Source organism: Oenanthe melanoleuca, chromosome 13 (assembly GCF_029582105.1).
Source record: "Oenanthe melanoleuca isolate GR-GAL-2019-014 chromosome 13, OMel1.0, whole genome shotgun sequence".
Classification (NCBI taxonomy): domain Eukaryota; kingdom Metazoa; phylum Chordata; class Aves; order Passeriformes; family Muscicapidae; genus Oenanthe; species Oenanthe melanoleuca.
Genome location: NC_079347.1, coordinates 7,368,754 through 7,389,705, shown reverse-complemented (window position 1 = coordinate 7,389,705; position 20,952 = coordinate 7,368,754). Strand labels below are relative to the sequence as shown.

Below are 20,952 nucleotides of genomic sequence, written 5' to 3'. Positions count from 1 at the left end.
GAGGATGGGGGCACGGGCTCGGGATGGGGACAAGGATTGAGAAGATGGGGACACGGGCTAGGAGGATGGAGACACAGGCCAGGGAGATGGGGACACGGGCCAGGGAGATGGGGACACGGGCTGGGGATGCGGGGCTCGCCCGGGCACAGCCGGCGCTCGCAGCCCAGCGAGGGCTGTCCCGGCCCGGGGGAGGAGCGGGGCGGGCTCAGGTGTGCCCGGCCCTGCCCTGCCTCGGCCCGGGATGCGCTGAGCGGCCGCACAGCGAGGCCATGGAGCCGCTGGAGACCAACAGCAGCTGCAGCAACGGTGGGTGCAGGAGAGGGACTGCGGGACCGGCCCGGAGAGCGGGGCAGGAGCGGGGCAGGAGCAGGACTGGAGCGGGACAGGAACGGGGCAGGAGCGGGACTGGAGCGGGGCAGGAACGGGGCAGGAGCGGGACTGGAGCGGGGCAGGAGCGGGACAGGAACGGGACAGGAACGGGGCAGGAGCGGGGCAGGAGCGGGGCAGATACGGGACAGGAGCGGGACTGGAGCGGGACAGGAGCGGGACGGGAACGGGACAGGAGCGGGGCAGAAGCGGGACAGGAACGGGACAGGAGCGGGACAGGAGCGGGACAGGAGCGGGACTAGAGCGGGGCAGGAGCGGGACAGGAACGGGACAGGAGCGGGACAGGAACGGGACAGGAGCGGGGCAGGAGCGGGACTGGAGCGGGGCAGGAGCGGGACGGGAACGGGACAGGAGCGGGGCAGGAGCGGGACAGGAGCGGGACAGGAACGGGGCAGGAGCGGGACTGGAGCGGGACAGGAACGGGGCAGGAACGGGGCAGGAACGGGGCAGGAACGGGGCAGGAACGGGGCAGGAGCGGGACAGGAACGGGACAGGAACGGGGCAGGACCGGCCCGGAGAGCGGGACAGGAGCGGGACAGGAGCGGGGCAGGAACGGGACAGGAGCGGGACTGGAGCGGGCAGGAGCGGGACGGGAACGGGACAGGAGCGGGGCAGGAGCGGGACAGGAGCGGGGCAGGAACGGGACAGACACGGGACTGGAGCGGGGCAGGAGCGGGACAGGAACGGGACAGGAGTGGGACAGGAACGGGGCAGGAGCGGGACTGGAGCGGGACTGGAGCGGGGCAGGAGCGGGACAGGAGCGGGACAGGAGCGGGGCAGGAACGGGGCAGATACGGGACAGGAACGGGACAGGAGTGGGACAGGAACGGGGCAGGAACGGGGCAGGAGCGGGACTGGAGCGGGGCAGGAGCGGGACAGGAACGGGACAGACACGGGACTGGAGCGGGGCAGGAGTGGGACAGTAGCGGGACAGGTCCAGGACAGGTCTGGGATAGGTCCGGGACAGGTTCCGAGCGGGTCCGGGACAGGTCCGGCTCCGAGCCCACCGCACCCCCAGCATCATCCCCCCGGCTTTGGGGCTGTCTGTGTCACTGCTCTGCTTGGGTTTTTTTCCTGCCTTTTTGCGGGTTCTGTTCCTTTTTTTTGACTGTATAGGAATGGGGAAATTTGAGCAGCCGGCACCACGCTCTGCCAGACCTAAAGGCACAGAGGAGGCAGGAGTTGGGTTTTTCCCTTTAAGGATTACTTAATCTAGTCGGTAATCACCTCATCCCACTGCCTTATGCTTGTTCCCCGTAGCACCTTGTGGAGATTTTCACCCAGCCAAGGAGGCAAATTCCCCCCCTTATTCCCCAGGAAATATTTCCACGATCAAAAATAGTTTTCCTAGTAGGAAAAAAAAAAAAAAAAAAAAAAAAAAAAAAAAAAAAAAAAAGTGTTATTAAGGAACCCTTGGAAACTCATCTAGAAAGTCACTGGTATTTTTTCCTTCAGAAAAACCTTTAGCCGGTTCAGATCCAAAGCCTCAGCCGTGTGTGCTGGAGCCAGGGATTGCAGCTGTGTAAGATCTAAGCCAGGCTCCTGGTTCAGGAAAAATGTGGGGCCCATGCCCAGGCTCCTGACACTGCTGGGAGCAGCTCAGCCATTCCATACTCTGCCTGCAGAGACATAAATACTTGCTCTATAATTCCTATGCTAGTTCAGGGAAAAAAAAAAAAAAAAAAAAAAGTCTTACTACAAAGAGGCTTTTGTAATCCACCTGGCTGCTCTGTTCCTCATGGTCACAGTCACACCATCTTTACTACATTTAGAGTAAAGATTGCAGTAAAAGATGTGCTGGGTGTGGTAGGAGTGTCAGGGGAAGAAGAAACTCGGCAGTTTTCCCACCCCCACACAGCAACACGCCTTGGCCAGAGCCACAGGGCTGCTCTCGGTGTTAGCAGCAGAACCTGTGCCTGCTCTCAGTCCTTCCACACTGGCAGGACTGGGTTTGCTTTAGGAGCACCCTGCACATAGGCAGAATAAAACCATTACACAGTAGAGGAAATGAATTGATGGATCTGATGTTGGATTATGACACAGCTCAGCACGCAGAGTAGGCACAGATGCACAGTTACTGTGTTGGCATCAGTCCACATTAAACCCAAAGTTACAATTGCAGATGAGCTGGCAGGTGAGGATTAGCTGGCTGGAAAGCACCCAAGCCTTTGCATCAACAGGGTTAAGTGTTGGTAAAGCCTAATTCAACCCCATAACATTGGAGTTTGATGGAGATGCTCTGGCATATATATTTGGAAATTCAAATTATTTTTTAGAGATCCTTGTGGCCTGCCAGCTCTGTATGTAGACTCATACAGTGTCAAAGAGATGCTTGAACTGCAGGCCATAAATCTGTCAGACAACACCCTGCCATTTGCACATGAGAGTAAAGAGGTGTCCCGAGCTTTGGAGATGTTTGTGTGTTGTTAGGGTGACAGCAGGGGTGGCTGTGCAGGGGGACACCTGAATGAGCCTAGGGGAGGAGGGACACTGCTGAAAGCCATGTCAGTAATTTGCTGTTTTATCTCCAAGGGTCTCTGATCACCCTTTCCTGCCTTTCCCACCGGGTTGTGTGCCAAGTGATCAGCAGTGCTGTCCCCTCTGACCCCGTCCACGACAATGGGACTTCAGATAGCTCCTGGATAACTCGGCTGGAGAACAATTATGGATTCTACATCGGCCTGGGCTTGGCTGTCTTCTCCAGCTTCCTCATCGGGAGCAGCGTCATCCTCAAGAAGAAGGGACTGCTCCGGCTGGTGGAGAAGGGAGGCACCAGGGCAGGTAAGGCTTTCCTGGGGGCAGGAGAGGGAGGACCATCTGCACTCACAGTCCAAATTTCAGCACTCCTGAGGCAAGGGAACCCCTCTGGGTACAGTCAGTCTCCCATCAGCAATGTAAATAAGAGTTTTTGTGGATGCATCTTTGTGTGTGAGACCCAGACAGCAGTGCTGTGTGGGAGCTGAGGAGCTGATTTACAGGCCTGGCATTGGAAAGGAATTAATTTACAGTCTGTATATTGGAAAGGAGTTAATTCAGGGTCCTGCCCTGGAAGAGCTCAGCTAGCAGCAGCGTTTCCCTGCCTGGCACCACAAATAGGGAGTGATGTCCTGTGAGATCTGAGTGCCCCCACAGAACAATGAGTGCCCATCACTCAGGAATGTGAGGGGCCAGGAGGAAGCAGAGAGCTAAAAGCTCTTTGAAATTAGTCCCTTTGCACAAAGCCACAGCTCAGGGCCATGCCCCAGCCCGGAGCAGGGCAGCACAGCCCTGACCCCACTCTTGCTGTAAGTGACACCAGGCAGCTTTGCACAGGTCACCTAGATGAGGATGCAGGGATTGCAGGAGCTGTGTGTGGATCAGGGATTGCAGGAGCTGTGTGTGGATCAGGGATTGCAGGGGCTGTGTGTGGATCAGGGATTGCAGGAGCTGTGTGTGGATCAGGGATTGCAGGAGCTGTGTGTGGATCAGGGATTGCAGGAGCTGTGTGTGGATCAGGGATTGCAGGGGCTGTGTGTGATGCAGGGATTGCAGGAGCTGTTTGTGATGCAGGGATTGCAGGGGCTGTGTGTGGATCAGGGATTGCAGAGGCTGTGTGTGGATCAGGGATTGCAGAGGCTGTGTGTGGATCAGGGATTGCAGGAGCTGTGTGTGGATCAGGGATTGCAGGGGCTGTGTGTGATGCAGGGATTGCAGGAGCTGTGTGTGATGCAGGGATTGCAGGGGCTGTGTGTGATGCAGGGATTGCAGGAGCTGTGTGTGATACAGGGATTGCAGGGGCTGTGTGTGGATCATGGATTGCAGGAGCTGTGTGTGGATCAGGGATTGCAGGAGCTGTGTGTGGATCAGGGATTGCAGGAGCTGTGTGTGGATCAGGGATTGCAGGGGCTGTGTGTGATGCAGGGATTGCAGGGGCTGTGTGTGGATCAGGGATTGCAGGAGCTGTTTTGGATCAGGTATTGCAGGAGCTGTGTGTGGATCAGGGATTGCAGGAGCTGTGTGTGATGCAGGGATTGCAGGGGCTGTGTGTGGATCAGGGATTGCAGGGGCTGTGTGTGGATCAGGGATTGCAGAGGCTGTGTGTGGATCAGGGATTGCAGAGGCTGTGTGTGGATCAGGGATTGCAGGAGCTGTGTGTGGATCAGGGATTGCAGGGGCTGTGTGTGGATCAGGGATTGCAGGAGCTGTGTGTGGATCAGGGATTGCAGGAGCTGTGTGTGGATCAGGGATTGCAGGAGCTGTGTGTGATGCAGGGATTGCAGGGGCTGTGTGTGGATCAGGGATTGCAGGAGCTGTGTGTGGATGCAGGGATTGCAGGGGCTGTGTGTGGATCAGGGATTGCAGGAGCTGTGTGTGGATCAGGGATTGCAGGAGCTGTGTGTGGATCAGGGATTGCAGGGGCTGTGTGTGGATCAGGGATTGCAGGGGCTGTGTGTGATGCAGGGATTGCAGGGGCTGTGTGTGGATCAGGGATTGCAGGGGCTGTGTGTGATGCAGGGATTGCAGGAGCTGTGTGTGGATCAGGGATTGCAGGGGCTGTGTGTGGATCAGGGATTGCAGGAGCTGTGTGTGAGTGCAGGGATTGCAGGAGCTGTGTGTGGATCAGGGATTGCAGGAGCTGTGTGTGGATCAGGGATTGCAGGAGCTGTGTGTGGATCAGGGATTGCAGGGGCTGTGTGTGGATCAGGGATTGCAGGGGCTGTGTGTGGATCAGGGATTGCAGGGGCTGTGTGTGGATCAGGGATTGCAGGGGCTGTGTGTGATGCAGGGATTGCAGGGGCTGTGTGTGGATCAGGGATTGCAGGAGCTGTGTGTGGATCAGGGATTGCAGGAGCTGTGTGTGGATCAGGGATTGCAGGGGCTGTGTGTGGATCAGGGATTGCAGGGGCTGTGTGTGGATCAGGGATTGCAGGAGCTGTGTGTGATGCAGGGATTGCAGGGGCTGTGTGTGGATCAGGGATTGCAGGAGCTGTTTTGGATCAGGGATTGCAGGGGCTGTGTGTGGATCAGGGATTGCAGGAGCTGTTTTGGATCAGGGATTGCAGGAGCTGTGTGTGATGCAGGACAGGCTGGCTTTGTGGGAGCTCTGTGGTTTCAGAAGGATCCTTTGGAGCTGTGTTGCACAACAACCTGCAGATAACTTTCCTCTAGCACCAGGCTCCCAGGGTGAGGCGTGTGTTTAGGTTGTGTACACACACACACATATATTTATCTCTCTATATATGGATGGGCAGTGGTGGAGCAGCACTGCCTAGAGCAGAATTGCACTGTGGAATTGGACACATCCCATCAGCATTGCAAACATGCTCCAGCAGCAGGGTAAGTCCTACCTGGCTGCTGACCTACTTGCATAACTGCAAAACAGAGCAATGATAATTAAAATACTGCTGCTTCCCAGTTCTGGCCTAGGAACAGTTCTTAAATAATCTTTCAGAGTAAATATCACCATCCCCATTTTACTCTGTGCCTATGTGGGGACACAGAGGCATGGAATGCTGAAGTGTCTGTCCAGAGACAGCCAGCAAAGCTGCCAACAGCAGCTGAGCCACTGGGCAGCTTCAGGTCCATCTCCATCCTCTGTCACTGGGCTGGCCCCATGCAGCTGCTGAACACAGATGGGTTTGCTTTCTGACATTATACTTGCACAATGAAATACCAGTATTGCTCCAACTGTAGATGTCTCTCTCCTCCTTCCCTCCATGAACTCTTCCCACAGCAGAGCCAAGCAAGTAAAACAAGAGCAAACCCCTCCCTGTTTTTCAGAATGTTTAACATTCTGAAAGGCATTAGAGATTAATGACAGAAAATTGTAGCTGACAAAAAGAGTTCTTGGGAAAAGCCCCAACCAAACAAAAAGACCCTAAAACAAATAAACCAGCAATTTCTGAGGAATACCAGAGGATAACATTTGAACTTCAGCATTTATGGAGTTGTTGAGGAGCCAGAAGAGACTGAACTCTAGCAGAAGATTTTCCCTGTGTCCCAAAGTCTTCCTGCTCAACTCTTCATTGCCCCTTGCCCTGTAATCTCTCAGTCTCAGTGACACCCCTGCTAAGTGAGCACATCACTTCTCTCCAAGGCAAGCCAAACACTGCTGTTACTGACAGCTCCAGTCAAGTCAGATTTATCAAAAACATGGGCTCTCCCTGACCCAGCAAAATCAGGGTTCACCATGTCAGCAGGCTCAAGCTCCTTATGTCCAGCAGCCTCTGGATTAGGACCAGAATTGGATTAGCTCCCACACAGTCCATTCTTCCCTGTTCTTTGTCACACTCTTCCCCTTGCAATTTATCCCTCTCCAAAGGCACATTCTCATCTCTTGCTCTGAAGAATATGGCTGTTAACTCCTGCATGTGCTTTTCTTCCCCAGGAGATGGAGGCCATGGCTACCTAAAGGACTGGCTCTGGTGGGCTGGCTTGTTAACCAGTAAGTAGGAGCTGTTTCTGTTTGCAGCTTTTCCAGGGTCTGTCCTTGTGAATGAGGTGTGGAACAAACTGAGCATCGTGCTTAAAGCCTGTTTTCTGTCGACTTCCCCATCCTCAGCAGAGGATCCTCAGGGAGAGGAGAGGCAGTGATCCACACAGGATCTCCCTCTCCATCCTCCTGCAGGACTGGCAGGACCTGCTAGCTCAGTTTTACCTGATCAAAAGCACGAAAAGCCAGGTTTAATAGGGCAGCTGGCAGGGCTGCCTGTGTACCAGGCACAGGGCAAACAGCCTCCCCTGGGTGCCTGGGGGCTCCAGGAAGGTTTCCTGCTGCAGCACAGGGAGATAACAAAGAGGTATTGGCAGCACCTCCTTCCTTGGAAAAAACTTGCTTTCCCTTAAATCAAAATTAAAAACATTATTTCCTGCTGCAGCACTACAGTATCTCCTGAAACTGGACTGGAAGCTGCACAGAAAGCAGCAGATTTTACAGCAGGGTGTTTCAGAGCCCTTTTTTCTGGCTCTCACCGTGGCAGCTGCAGCCCAAGGTGTCCCAGAGTCACAGCTGCTGAGAGCCAGCACAGCCCTCAGGGGACAAGGACAGGGACAGCCAGAGAGGGACACCACAGCCCAGGGACACGGTGTGGAGGGGACAGGCACTGGGGGTGCCACAGCTGCCCCCTCCCTCCCTGACTGGGCTGGGGGGCTCCTGAGCCCCCCTGGGGCAGCCCAGGCCCCCCAGCCCTGCTCATGGAGGGGTTCCCTTCTCCAGGGGTGCCTCTTAATTTGGAATAGAATTTTCACCCACTGTCTGCCCCTGTTTAGCAGCAGGGTGAAACCCCCAGCATAAAACCCACTCTCCGAGTGACATCTTGCTGGTTTGCAAACCCCCAAGAGAAAACACAGAAAGTTCTCTGTAACTCACTGGTGTTTATTTTTCTTGTGTTTGTTTAGTGGGTGGAGGGGAAGCTGCCAACTTCGCTGCCTATGCCTTTGCTCCTGCAACTATTGTCACGCCTCTGGGGGCTCTGAGTGTGCTCATAAGGTGATTTTTGTGCCCATAATTTGCAATTTGCCTGTGTTTTTTTCTACCCTGTTTGCCTGTTTGACTTGTAAAAATAGACTTGAAGGGATACTAATATGATTTATTCTGCCCAAGGAAAAAAGTCTCAGTGTTTTCTAAAAATCACTTTAAGAGTTGTTGTCCTTTTGGAGGATCATTTGGGAACCATTGGATTAAGTAGCTTGCCCTTCTGGAAATGCTGGATGTGAAGAGCAGCCACAGACACTGCAGGTTAAATTATTGCAGATATCTACATTGCTTCATTCCTTATTCCAGCTCTTTAACCATTCAGGATTGGTGGGGTTTTAATGTTTGTTTGTTTTGTTTCTTTTTGTTTTGTAATCACGAGTACTGAAAATTTAAAAGGGTCAAAAATACCAGGCTTGTTTTCAAACTGCCTTTCACCTGCCTTTTATTTTATAAGTTTTTAGGGTCCTGTCATGTTGTTGGCTCTTCCCAAAAGGGCTGAAACCCTATTTTATTTCTTCATTTTTAAATAGGAGATTCCTACCAAAGTACAAGGCTTTGGCTACTTAATGTTTTTTAGAAAGGCTGTATTATGAAATACATAAGCAAACTAAGAGTTAGGACTGCTCTGGTGTCTTGCCCCAGATTTTTTTGGATAACCACTAGATATTTTTGCAGCTACATCTGTAGCCCCAGTACTTTCAAAGTTTCTCTGAAGTTTCTTAATAGTTCTGATGATTTAGTTAAAATCAACATTTTTTGTTGTTAGGTTCAGGTGTTTTCTGTGTTACACTGGCCCTTAAAGTAATTTTCTTCAGCACTAAAAGCTTCATAATGCCCAGCAGCTCCTGAATGATTCTGCCAAATGATTCTGAAAAAGTATTTCTGAGTATGTGCTAAAACATTCAGCATTTTTGCACCTTGCTGACACAAGAGCTGTGATGTACAGGTCACACCTGCACCCCTGCAGGTTCAGCTGTGATAAGATGCCATGTGATTGTGTATTAACCCACTGGAATCCAACTAATTTACCCCAAAACTGTGTCCTTGTATCTCATGGAAGCCTTCTTAAGTTTCTTAGAGCTGCTGTTCCTTCTTTAACGGAGCAAAGCACCGGCTGATGTTTTCCTGTCCATACAGTGCCATTCTGTCCTCGTATCTGCTTGGAGAAAGGCTCAACCTGCTGGGGAAGCTGGGCTGCCTGCTGAGCCTGGTGGGCAGCACTGTGATGGTCATCCACGCCCCAGAGGACGAGGAGGTCACCACTCTGGAGGAAATGACTTCCAAGCTGAAGGAGCCGGGTACGCACCCGTCTCGGGGCTGGCCAGTGCACACCTCTGCCCGTGCCCACTGCTGGAGCTTTGAGTTCTTCTCTCCCCCCTGCAGGTTTCCTGGCTTATGCTGCCATCCTCCTGGCTCTCTGCCTCCTCCTGATCTTCTACCTCGCCCCCCGTTACGGGCAGAGCAGCATCCTGGTGTACCTCACCATCTGCTCCGTCATCGGCGCCTTCTCCGTCTCCTCCGTCAAGGGCTTGGGAATTGCCATCAAGGGCTTCTTTGCTGGCCAGCCTGTGCTGCAGCACCCCCTGACCTGGATCCTGGTCATCACGCTGGTGGCATCCATCACCACTCAGATCAACTACCTCAACAAGTCTCTAGACATTTTCAACACCTCTTTGGTGTTCCCCATCTACTACGTGCTGTTCACCACCATCGTCATCACCACTTCCATCATCCTCTTCAAGGAGTGGGTCACCATGACCGTGGTTGACATCATTGGGACAGTCTGTGGCTTCCTCACCATCATCTTGGGGGTGTTTTTACTCCATGCTTTCAAAGACCTGGATGTCAGTTTAGGGAACTTGCCCCAAGTCCTTCAGAACGAGCAGCCGGTGCCAGTGACCAGAGATGACAAGAACATCCTGATAGAGGTGGACAACTCCAGCATCGCCCCAGAGGATAAACCCAAAGTATTTGTGCTCTACTCTTAGGGTGTAACATGCAGGGAACTGGAGGTTGGGTGGGTGATGTCAATATTCCGGGTGCCAGGGGGAAATTTTAAAAAGGAAAAGCAGAAAATGAAACGAACAGTGTCTTTTCCAAAGTCAAATCTTTCTCCAGGCTTTTGAAATGATCTCTGTCATGGTGTGGCAGCAAGGGGTGTGTTAATCCTCTCTGGGCCCTAATGCATGCAGCCACTGGAAACAGAAATCCTCTAGAAATATGATAGTGCTGAAACAAAGCTCCTCTCAGAGGCCCCTTCCCATCTCTTATTCTTGGCACAGCTGCTGTTTACCCTTCACTCCTTCCCCCGGGTGGCCAGTGATGTCTTTGTTTCCAGCCCTTGATGGATCATTGATTAGTGGTTTTTGTCTTTTTTTGTTTCCTTTCTAGACACTTGCATGAACTCTAAACACCCACCAGCGTCTCAAGAGGAGGTGAGAGACAAGGACTGAACGGTGCTATTCAGACTCTGCTCATCCATGTTTAATCACTTGCTCTGCTAATAAGGGGACAAGAATATTTGGTGAATTTTGCAATAGCTGCTCACTCAGTCTCAGTGGCAAGACTCAAGCCATGAAGTATTTTTACAAAGATCTTTTTCAGCTTTGGTTTTTTTGTGAGGTGCAGGAGTTTCCCTGAAGCAGTGTTAATTATTTTCATGGGAGTTTTGCTTGGTTGTTTTTTGTTTTTTCCTGAGCAGCTCTGGTGCCCAGGCCTTGGTGAAGTTGCTGGGCCTGACCCAGACCCCACCTGAGGAAGGGAGGGGAGCTCTGGCAGGATAAACCCCATGTCACAAGAAACTCTGCCATTGTCTCCAAAACTTCTTGTGACAATTTTTTCAGTCTGAAAGACCAAGTGGCTGTAAATAGTAAGTATTTTTTCCCTCAGGAAATAGGTTGACCTTGGAAAACCCCCCATATTATTTGAGCCCCATGAGGTGTCCTGCTGTCCTCTGAGATTCTCACATGATTATACCTGGGTGTGAGCATCACTGAGCAAATACAATGTGGGACTTTGAGAGAGAGGACAATGCAATTTCCTATTTTAATAACATTTCAGTGCTATCTTTTTGGAATGTGGAAAGGGAAATAAAGGTCTTTTTCAAAAAGAAAAAAAAAAGTTGCAGGTGGATCTGAAAGTTTTTCATTATTTCATCTTACTAGTGTAGCCCTAAATGATAGAGACTGAGGGACAGCTGAGAACAACAAAAAGAATCTGGAGCAGAGTAAAACAGCAGCGACCTCCTTTGGTAGCAAAAAATAATCCAAGTTACTCACTCCAGCTTTGGCATCCTAATCAGTGTGATGCTTTGTGCATTGTATTTTAGGAAATGGCTGTAAATGGGACTCATCTTTCTTCACTCTAGAAGTGCATTTCATAAAAGCAATCCTGCCATCCCTGCAGAAATGCCATGTAGAAAATGAAGATTTGAACTGAGGTGATGAAATAATAGACAGTGAAACAGTATTTGGTAATGACAACCAACAAATTTTATTAAAACTAGGCAAAAGGCACAATGAATTGCATTCTTCAAGTATTTGCATAGATGCATAGAGAGCATTATTGTAAACCATTAACATGTGGACATGGGAGAAAGTGAGATGTATTTTGTTATAAGTTCTCCCAAGTACTATTATCTTTCCAAAAAATCAGGTTTTACCATCTTTTACTCCTCCTGCAGTTCTCCTGGTCTCATTCACTCAACTTGCACAAGTTGAAAATTTAAAAGGACTCACTTAAAACTACCTTTTGGAGATCTTTGTGGTATTCCAGCAATAAAGTTTTCTATTAGAGTTTGGACAGGTCCAGTTGTTCTCTGAGCATTTTTTGAAACCTTGATCCCATGCTCACATGAAAATAATTTTAGTGATCTTAGTGGCCATTTGCTGAAGATCAGGGGTTGGAGCAGAAGTGCTGCTGCCCTCAGCAAGGGCTCAGATGTGAGATCAAGTTCTTGTGGTTGAATCAACAATTACAGTGTATGTACAGTCCTGCTGCACTGTGAGCAGCCAAACCTGCCATTACATACCAGGAAACAACAACTTTGGGGGTTGTTTGAATACACATTTCTATATGTAATATAGCCCAGCTATCAAAAAAGGACAAAGATTAGAAAGCTGTTGTATTGTACTTGCCCTCCCTTATTTCAGAAAAAAGGTTTTTGGATTGGTTTGTTTTCCAGGCACACAGAAGGTAAGAAAAGGTCCAAAATTAGTAAAATAAGGAATAATCTGTGAGAATTTCAAGACACACCATGTGAACTGTTTCCTTGTGGAGAAAGAGGTAGTAAAGTTGTGAAAACTAATGTAACCTAAGTCATCCTACAGATACATTACTACATACAACTACAAATTTAATGAGTTGAAAGGGTTTATCTGGGATTTCTTTAATGAGCAGATCTTAGGGAAAGAGAACCAGCAAACAAGACTCATTTTCTTTATGCCAATAACATTTTTGCACATGTGGAGCAGCAGTTATGCTCTTTGAGGATTTGTCCATAATGAATCATACACAAGAGGACTGTTGTAACCACAGCTCCAGATTTCCCTGTGTTCTCCTAGGAAATAATTTCAAGGAAAAAAAAAATTGGCATAACAAAAGGTCTTATTTAAAATCCTGAGGAAAAAAAAAACCACATACAAAAGCCAAACTATTAGGAGAAGAAAAAACTAAATTCATAAGGGAGGGTCCTCAGGGTCAGAACCATCAGCTGCTTAAAGTGCACACAGACAACTCTCTCCATCCATGGCCTGGAGGAAAGCCTGGAGTAAGAGAACTGCCCTACAAAAGCACCATATGTTGTGTTGATATTTGGGCTGTTTCACCACCTGGGCATTTTTCAGGTAGGTTTCTCACTGGTTTGGGGAGCAGGCAGCCCATGCTGAGTTGCAGCTCAGCACAGAGCAAAGCCTGAGGAGACACTTGCAGAAGCATCTCCTGCTCTTGGTACCACATGCTGCAGAGGGCTCTCAGCACTGCCTGCTGCTGAGATTCCTGCTGCCCTTCTGCCCTGGGTCTGGGCCAGAGCTGCCCTGTCGTACCTTGGGTGTGTCCTAGTGACATGGATTGGAGCTCATGGGCCATGCTGGGGCTGCTTTTGGGATTTCCAGCACCAGGGAAGACAGCGAGTGCTGGAGGACAGAAGGGTTGCACTGCTCTGCTGAAGAGGGTTATATAGGAAAACAATTAAATAAAAAATAATCCCCTCTCCTAAAGCTGACCAAAATCCACAGTGGCCACACAAATTATATTTGGCTCCCTGTGGGGCCCCACTTGCCACCCCCTGTAAACAGAGAATAAACTGAAGAATGTTATCACCAGCTGCCTTCTGCTCTCCCCAGAGGCAGTGGGTTCTGTATAGCACCAATATGCTCCTGCAGCTGCATGGGGGGGCTGAGGAAGCCAGCAGGGCTCACATGAAAGCCCATCAAGGCCAGCACCTGCACTCACAGCTTGTTCCCCCTGGTAACACTTAAATAACTGATTAAAAACACGTGAAACCCCCATCACCCCATCCCTGCTCTGGATATTGCACAACAATATTTAAATACCGTACAAACAAGTCATCCCTACGTGGAAAAGGCAGAGAGGGTCCAGCTGAGCCTGGCTTGTACCTGGGGAAGCCCTGGCTGCAGCCTGGTGAGCCACAGAGGGAGCAGGGGCAGGGGGAGAGGAGTGGGACACTGTCCTGGCAGTGAGGGTGTGAGTGTGGCTCTGGGTGATGAAGGCCATCCAGTGCCCTCTGAATGCCACAGCCAGCCAGGAACAGGCTGCTTCAGGAGTGCCCACGGCAGCCTGGCTGTCCCACCTTCAAGTTGTTCACTGCTCCAGCTGTCCAGGCATTCTGGTGAGATGGGAAAAGGGGAAAAGAAGAGGAGTGAGCACTGATGGAAGAACAAGCCCTGTCCTCGCCCTCCCCTGGAGCTGATGTCTGCATTCACAACCCAATGCATCACATGGGAACTCTCCCACAAGGAATTTCCTGCAGTTTTCTCCATTCTCCACAGCTGGCCTCCAGTATATTGCAGGCTGGAGACACACAACTGTGCTGGGTGGAGATGTTTTGTGTTAAAGGGCTCAGTTTGCAGAGCACTGAGCTCAGTGAATACAAGTCCCTCACTAAGTGCCTGCATTCAGGATGATTTTTGTGAAGCACTCCCTGCAGAGAAAGCATCTCCTTAGCCACAGCTAGAGAGGCTGGAAAGAATTTTTGTTCTTTACTGGGACCTTCAAGTCTTGTGTGAATCTTCATGTTTTGCTGCTCTTTACTAACACTTCTGGGATGTGAAGAACTGAATTCACTGTTTCAATCAACTCAATAAATTCTTAATATAAAACAGGTAAAACCAGAGACCCCTGCAATAAAGGTGACCAACTCACAGCCTCTCTGTCTCCACCACCTGGGCTGTGCACAAAGGTGTTTTGCAGGCTGATATTCCCAGGGATGAGTGGTGCTCCCCACCACCCCTCTCAGTGCTTACCTCTGCCACAGGCTGGAGGTGTCCTGGGGCTCTGCAGTGCCCAGGAGGCAGGGGGACAGCAGGGCTGCTCCCCTGCCAGCCTCTGGATCTGGATGGGATGGGATTTGCTGGCAGAGCTCTCTGGGGTGGCCGGGGCCTTGAAATATCCTACAGAGGAAATAAATAGTTTTGTATTTTAGCCTTGGATGTAATAGGTAACCTGTGTTCCAGGCCCTTTTTAATCAGCCACATTAACTGATGCACTTCATGGCTAGAAGCAAGTTCCACACACACACACTCACTCTTTGTTTGCCTATACAGTGCCTGTAAACACTATGTGTGTGCATGCTCTTGTGCTCATACAAACACACACAGACCCACAAGCAGTTATTATTTGTTTGTGCACACAGCTGTCCCTAATAGGATGCTCAGAGCATTATATTTTCCATTCATCTAATGAATTTCAGGGGAAAGCATGTCTCAGGGGGAGAAGTTCCCCCCACAAGAGCCAATTGCCTGCTGTTGCTCAGGCTCTGTGCTAAGCTGCTGCCTTACAGGTGTTGATTTAACAAACACAGCTGCACTCATGACTTGGAGAGCACCCAAAACCCCTGCAGTCTCCTCAGACTGTGCATAAATGCAATGCATGATGGCTTGGGGGTCTATTGCTCTCCAAGGATCTTGCCCTGTGACTCCAGGAAGGACAAGGCAGACTAAATTCCACTGACTGCCAGGTCCAAAGAGCTCCTATAGGAATAGCAAGAGAGCAAATCTGGCAGATGCTGCAAACATCTAGGAAGGACACTGCAACCAGCAAAAAATGACATTAATTATTTCCCCTGTGTCTTCCCCGACTCCTGGCTCTTCACTAACCCAGAAACAGCAAGATTCCCTGTGGAAATCCTATGAAAAGTGCTCCATATCATAAGGCTGACTGAGATAGAGAGACTGTTGGGGAGGGAACACAAAGGAGATCAGGGGGAACTTGTCAACAAGCAGCTGGGAAGGATACCCATTCCTTATGGACAACACTCAGCTTCCTGCTTTTGTTTTAGTTTTCTTTCCTGCTGAAGTGCTGGCTGTGCACAGGAACAATGGAGCTAGAAACAAACCCCATTCACTAAGATTTTGCTGCATATGATTTGTTTTCCTCTACATCCTTCAGAGAGAGGGAGCCAGCCTCCTGCTACCTGCTGTAACTGGGCCCTTTGTTTCTTTGAGGGCCCCAATATAATAACATTATTTTACAAAATGAGTTTAAGTCAGTCTGAGTGACACACCATCTTTCCAATAAGAATGTGAGCTCCACAGTAAGTTTAGAACAGAGCTTCCTTCTCACCCTCAAGATAACCTCATGGAGAGGATGCTCACATAGGAGGGGTAAGCTTGGTTCAAGACTAACAGCTCCCCCAGGGCAAGAGGCTTCACCAGAACAAACCTGCCAGCAAAGAGCACCTGGAGGACAGCAGCAGGACCCCATACCTGAGAGGCTGGAGGTTTGGGAGCAGGAGGGGCTGGCCTGCTCGGGGGTGTCCTCCGGGGAATGTCCTTTGGCAGTGCTGGTCCCACGCTGCAGCTGGGGGGCTGCTGCCTGCTCACCTGCAGCCCTGCAGCTTGCTGACAGGGAGGTTTGGGGGGCAGCTCAGGGAAGCCAATCACCTGTGCAAAAGAGCCACAAATCCTCATGTATTTCTGCTGGAGGCAGTGAGTCAGGAGTCTCCCTGAGTTCTTCAGGGAGAGATCAGAGTGCAAGAATTGAATTAAAGCCTTTAAATAGATTGAAGTATATTAAGCCACTCACACATAAAATAAAATTTAAGTTTTAGGATAAGTAAGTTTTAGTATGAGCTCTAATGCTTTTAGTGAGTAAAAGGTTTAAATGCCAAAGTGCGAGTTCTAGTAAAGGTTAAAAAACAAACTAATGTTTTCAGTGAAGGCTCCAGGAACATAGTTTTAAACATAATAGAACTACAGCAAGAATATTGCTTGCATTTTTCAGATAAGACAAGACAGGTTGTATGTGTACTTTATACTTAACCTAGCGTGTTAAGAAACTAGAATTTTAATAAGTTAAAAAGTAATAGTCTGAGTTTGCATCTTAACTAGTTAAGGAAATCCTATATAAAAGTATGTATTGAGGAGAGCTGGTGCTTTTCTACCATTATTTTTCTATTTTGCTTTTGCTCAACACCATCACCAACATAAAAAAAAAAAAAAAAAAAAAAAAAGCTGCCACAACAACATTGGCCCCACTAGGACCTCCAAAAGCAGCTTTTGCTTCTATCTAGAACTTCATACCAAAAATTAACATAAACTTTAATGTCTGTAACTGTGCCTTTTAAAGCTGATGTGCTTCTGCAATAGATAACCTTTTAACAACTATTAGCTGCTTTAACTCATTTAAAAAATTAACCTGACAAAATTGGTGCCTAGATCACCAAAAGTCTATTGCCTGCAACACCAGAATGTGTTGTGTATGTCTGGTTGGTGTTGATTAGATGGACTGGGACATCTTGGGGTCATGAGGTAGAAATGGAAATCAAGAGAACAGAGTAATCTAGGCAAACAAACCCAGGGTTTGCCATTTCTCCAGTTTTGAGATGGGGGATGTGACAACAGAGGATCCAGCAGGAGAGACAAGCAGCCACACAGGGCTGCTCAAATCCCAGCTCCTGCCTTGGAGGAAACCACTAGAACAGGTGCTACACTCAGCTCACACTGACTTCCAGCCATGGGTGATGGCTGTCTCCTTGTCCCATCCTTTGATAAAACCAGTCTCTCACTCCAGTGTGAGGGGAAACCTCATCCCACAGCTTGGGGCAGCTCATCCCTGCCCTGCAGGCGAAGGTGATTCTGTAAATGGAAAATCCCACAGCTTGGGGCAGCTCATCCCTGCCCTGCAGGTGGGAGGTGACCCTGCCCCTACCTTCCTCTGCTGCTGGGGTGTTCTCAGCTTGAAGGCAGGGTTTGCATGCCCAGCTCCAGAGGTGTCACTGACAATGAGAGAAAGAAAAGTGTTATTGTCTTGATGTGTTTTCTCCTTCATTTTCCTGTATTTACTCTTTTATCTTCACTGGAGTGAAAAAATAAGATGCCAATAGTGACTATACCAACAAATCAATTCAGTGACAATCCTCACAGCATTTGCAGAGTCTCTTGTGTCCTGGGGACAAGGGACAAGGCACAGCACTGACAACTTACCTGAACTGAGGTGTCTTCTTCAGAGAACAGATGGTAAATTTACTCCAGCATTTCAGATAATAGAACAAAAACAAGATTCCTGTGAGGAGGAGAATGGGAGCCAGGATTGCCAGAGCTATCACCACTGCTGAAGAGCCTGAGGGCAGGAAAGCAGAGCCTGTTAAATGGAAAACTCCCAAAAAACTCAAGTCCTTCTGAAGGGTGCCTGCAGCAGAGCTGGTCCCTCTCACCTTCAGGCAGAGGGGGACCACTGTCCAAGCTCCCTCCTGTCCCCTCCTGGCTGCAGAACGGGGGGGCCCAGCCCTGCTGGCAGTGGCAGTTCTTGTTGTTGTTGCACACCTGGAGTGGGAAGATTCAGAGATTGAAGTGGAAGCTGCTAAGCAACCCACAAGTGAAACAAATTAAGCCCTTGCTGAATTAAACACTACAGGAGAGACTCCAGTGGGAGCTGAGTGACTGGAAACTTTTCTTCAGGGAGTAGAAGTGCCTTTCATTTCCTCAGAAATTCTCCCTTTCTCCAAAAGACAAGGGTTCTTCAGCTGAAGTGTCAATAACCCGAATTCAGCAGAAAAGCAGAATTTAGAAATGCTTTTCTCTTATCTCTAAGCTGAAGGACATGAGTTTTCCCTTTCATCAAGATTTTTTTAATTTTTAGGCCTAAGAACTTGACCCATTGGTATTTGTTTTTTCTTTCCATCCCTTGGGGGCTTTATCCTGAAGCAATTTGGGATAAACTGCCCTAAATGTTACTTTTTGCTATGTTTTTGATTTAGTAAATCTGATAGTTTTATTCAATCTAAACTGAGCCCAGGATATTTAAGATTACTCCTTGTTTTTAATTTATTGCAATCCCAACAGACCTCCTTAAATCCTATAAGGGACATTCATGGACCAGAAAATGCATCAAACAGGAAATAAATTTGCAAATTAATAGCCAAGAAGCCAAAATCCAGAGCAAACTAAGGAAGGTATCAGAACTGATACAAGCAGCCACAGAAGAATGGAAGCCCATCCTGTTTCAGCCTGGAATGGGATGAAAAAGAAGACACTTACTCCATGCCCATGGCACTTCTTGCTACAGCTCTCATAATCAAAGATGATGGACATGTTCTGGCAGCGCCCCTCAAAGCAAACCTGCACAGAAAGCATCCAAAAACTCAGAGTTAGCTCTTTGAGTTACCTACCATGTCACTGCCCTGTGCTGTTTTGTCACTTGCAGGTCCCAGACACCTTGGAAATACAACTAATTAACTCCCTGGGCAGAATAGCAGGAAATGAAGTTTAACCTGGTTCCCAAGCAATTAATCACTGCTCTAAATCCCAGTCAGTGTGAATCAGAGAGAAGTGGGAGCTCAGCTGGCAGCAGCCTGGCCATGCCCACTTGGCAAGTCCCTGCAGGAGCTCTCACATGTCTTGGTTTCCAGCTGTGCCTCACCTTTAGTGAGACAACTTCAAGCTAGCAAACCCCAGATTTAGCACTGGCCCTGAACTTCATCTGGCACACAAAGTCTTTGGAGAAGCGACGGAAGGGCACACACCAAAGCTTCTAAGGAATAATTTTTCTAACAACCACAGAAATCTCCTAGAAAAGCATTAGACAAAAAAATTAATAGCTTGATAACCACAAAGCACATTCTGGGTGGGAAGGAGATACTCTGAGCCTCCCCCAAGGCACTCCAGGCTGGTACCTACATGGTGGCTCCCACACTTTGTTCCTGTCAGCACCAAGCCAGGGTCCAGCATCTCCTTCTCCTCGCTGTCGGGTCTGTACACGTGGGTGCCCCTGCAGCGCTGCCTGCTCACCGTGGTGTCTATGGCCACTGCATTGGGCTGCAGGGGCTTGAAAGCAGAGCTCTGGCACTGGATCTTCCCACATTTAGCATCTCTGGTTTCAAAGGAAAGGCTAAAGTGATTATTCCTGGCTTGCTGAATGGTTTGCAGGCATGAGCTCTAAATGCAAATCAAAGCAGCAGTGCTGAGTCATTGTTAAATGGGCAGGCATCTCCCAAGAATTATCCCAAGCAGCAGTGTCTGCTGGATACTGATGGTACCACCCCACGGTCCCCATGGATGGCCAACCTCAACAAAATCTGAAGCAAGAATAAGAAATTTTTTTCTCAGTTAGAAAGCTACATTTATCTTAGAGATTAAAAACAAATCCCCCCTTTTCTGTTGCTTTGGAAGAATATCAAGTAGATGTTTGAAAATGCTGAACTGAAAGCTTCAGCTGTAAGGGCTCCAAGCCCCACAAGGATGCAGCTGGTTTCCCAGGAGGCAGAGGGAGGGAGTGAACCAATGCATGGATCAGTTCTATCTCCTGGCCCATGATTTTGTAAGATGTAAAAGCATCTCCAGTGAGCAACTCTGCTGCCACTCTGCCTTGTACCTGATCTCACACTTCCTGTAATTGCCGTAGATGTCTTTGCCACAGTTCCCGTAGATGTCTCCAGCAGCATTGACCTTCTCAAAGCAGGCATCTGGTGCTGGCTGTGCTCCTGCAGGGAAGAGACACAAGTGGCTGCCCCATCCCACCCCAGCTAACCATTCACTTGTGCTGTTTCTGGGATGGTTGAAGCAAGGGGGATTTTTTGCTGCCTCCTCCAGGTGAGTAAGGCAGGGGAAAAGGCTGCTGAGACTGACAGCAGGATGGAAAGGACTCCTGCCTTGCACAGGGTGAGGAGCAGCAGGATTTGCTGCAGGCAGTGCTTACCAGGCCCCCAGAGCTGTACACACTGGTCCCTGTAGGTGAGGCACATGCCACTGTAGCAGTAAGCCCTCCCTCCATCACAGGGAGCCCCATCCATCTGGTAGGAGTTGGGGGGGCAGAACGGGGACTCGCCAGTGCAAAATTCTGGGAGGTCACAGAGTCCTGAGCTCTCCCTGCAGGGAGTTCCTGGAGACATCAGCTAAAAAGAGTGGGAAAAACCCAGAATTACTGCTTGGCTCCTCTGTGGCTTCATGTTTGTAGTAAAGGCAGAATCTTGTGTGTGTCACTTTGTCCTCCTTGTCTAAGGCTCTCTGAGGTCAGCAGTGACTGGTGTCTCTGGGACTTCACTAGCTGGGTGAGACGTGTGGAATAAAATCAGTGACTGGACCCCTTCCCCAGGCAGTGATGAGATCATGCACAGAATGTAGAGCTGCCAGACCTCATGGGGACACTTATCCACCTCACTCTACCCTAGGGTAGGATCCAATTTACCTGAACCATTTCTGACAGATGTTTGTGTAATCTGTTCTCAAAACCCTCCCTGGCTGGGAAGTTTGTTTCTGTGTTTGCCTGTCATTTCTGCTGGAGACATTTTCCTGATGCATAACTTATGTCTCCCTTGCTTATGAGTTTACTCAGTTCATTCTCCTCTTGTCCACCACACATGTGGAGAACAAAGGGCATTCATCTGGGAGGTTGTTCCAAGTGAGCCCAGGTGGATTTCTGGAAATGGTTTTCCC

General features: G+C 49.3%; 2 protein-coding genes across 4 annotated transcripts in view; one reads left to right on the top strand and one right to left on the bottom strand.

The window, feature by feature from the left end:
* Positions 1 to 205: 205 nt before the first annotated feature.
* Positions 206 to 11,644, top strand: NIPAL4 (NIPA like domain containing 4). Of its 3 annotated transcripts, XM_056502416.1 has the most exons (8): positions 206 to 306; positions 2,920 to 3,168; positions 6,755 to 6,811; positions 7,765 to 7,855; positions 8,981 to 9,141; positions 9,227 to 9,810; positions 10,235 to 10,278; positions 11,172 to 11,644. In XM_056502416.1, exons 1-7 carry the CDS (start codon positions 270 to 272, stop codon positions 10,244 to 10,246), a joined length of 1,191 nt encoding a protein of 396 aa, XP_056358391.1. In that variant the 5' UTR covers positions 206 to 269; the 3' UTR covers positions 10,247 to 10,278; positions 11,172 to 11,644. The 3 variants fall into 3 exon arrangements, with proteins under 3 accessions (XP_056358391.1, XP_056358390.1, XP_056358389.1); XM_056502415.1 differs by having other exon boundaries at positions 10,235 to 11,644; XM_056502414.1 differs by lacking the exons at positions 10,235 to 10,278; positions 11,172 to 11,644 and having other exon boundaries at positions 9,227 to 10,228.
* Positions 10,440 to 20,952, bottom strand: part of ADAM19 (ADAM metallopeptidase domain 19) — a 33,358-nt gene continuing 22,845 nt past the window's right edge. Inside the window, exons 14-23 of the mRNA XM_056502412.1 lie at positions 20,216 to 20,411; positions 19,892 to 20,000; positions 19,198 to 19,390; positions 18,559 to 18,639; positions 17,736 to 17,844; positions 17,506 to 17,641; positions 17,231 to 17,297; positions 15,787 to 15,963; positions 14,326 to 14,472; positions 10,440 to 13,688 (exon numbers count right to left, since the gene is read on the bottom strand). Coding sequence (XP_056358387.1) covers positions 13,620 to 13,688; positions 14,326 to 14,472; positions 15,787 to 15,963; positions 17,231 to 17,297; positions 17,506 to 17,641; positions 17,736 to 17,844; positions 18,559 to 18,639; positions 19,198 to 19,390; positions 19,892 to 20,000; positions 20,216 to 20,411 — 1,284 coding nt within the window. The 3' untranslated portion in view covers positions 10,440 to 13,619. The remainder of the gene's footprint in view (positions 13,689 to 14,325; positions 14,473 to 15,786; positions 15,964 to 17,230; positions 17,298 to 17,505; positions 17,642 to 17,735; positions 17,845 to 18,558; positions 18,640 to 19,197; positions 19,391 to 19,891; positions 20,001 to 20,215; positions 20,412 to 20,952) is intronic.

Excerpts from the sequence above, each read along its gene's own strand:
- NIPAL4 (XM_056502414.1), top strand. The coding sequence starts at position 270 with ATGGAGCCGCTGGAGACCAACAGCAGCTGCAGCAACG. Across the intron at positions 307-2,919 it reads CAACAGCAGCTGCAGCAACG|GGTCTCTGATCACCCTTTCC; the intron begins GTGGGTGCAGGA and ends TTTATCTCCAAG. Across the intron at positions 7,856-8,980 it reads GCTCTGAGTGTGCTCATAAG|TGCCATTCTGTCCTCGTATC; the intron begins GTGATTTTTGTG and ends CTGTCCATACAG.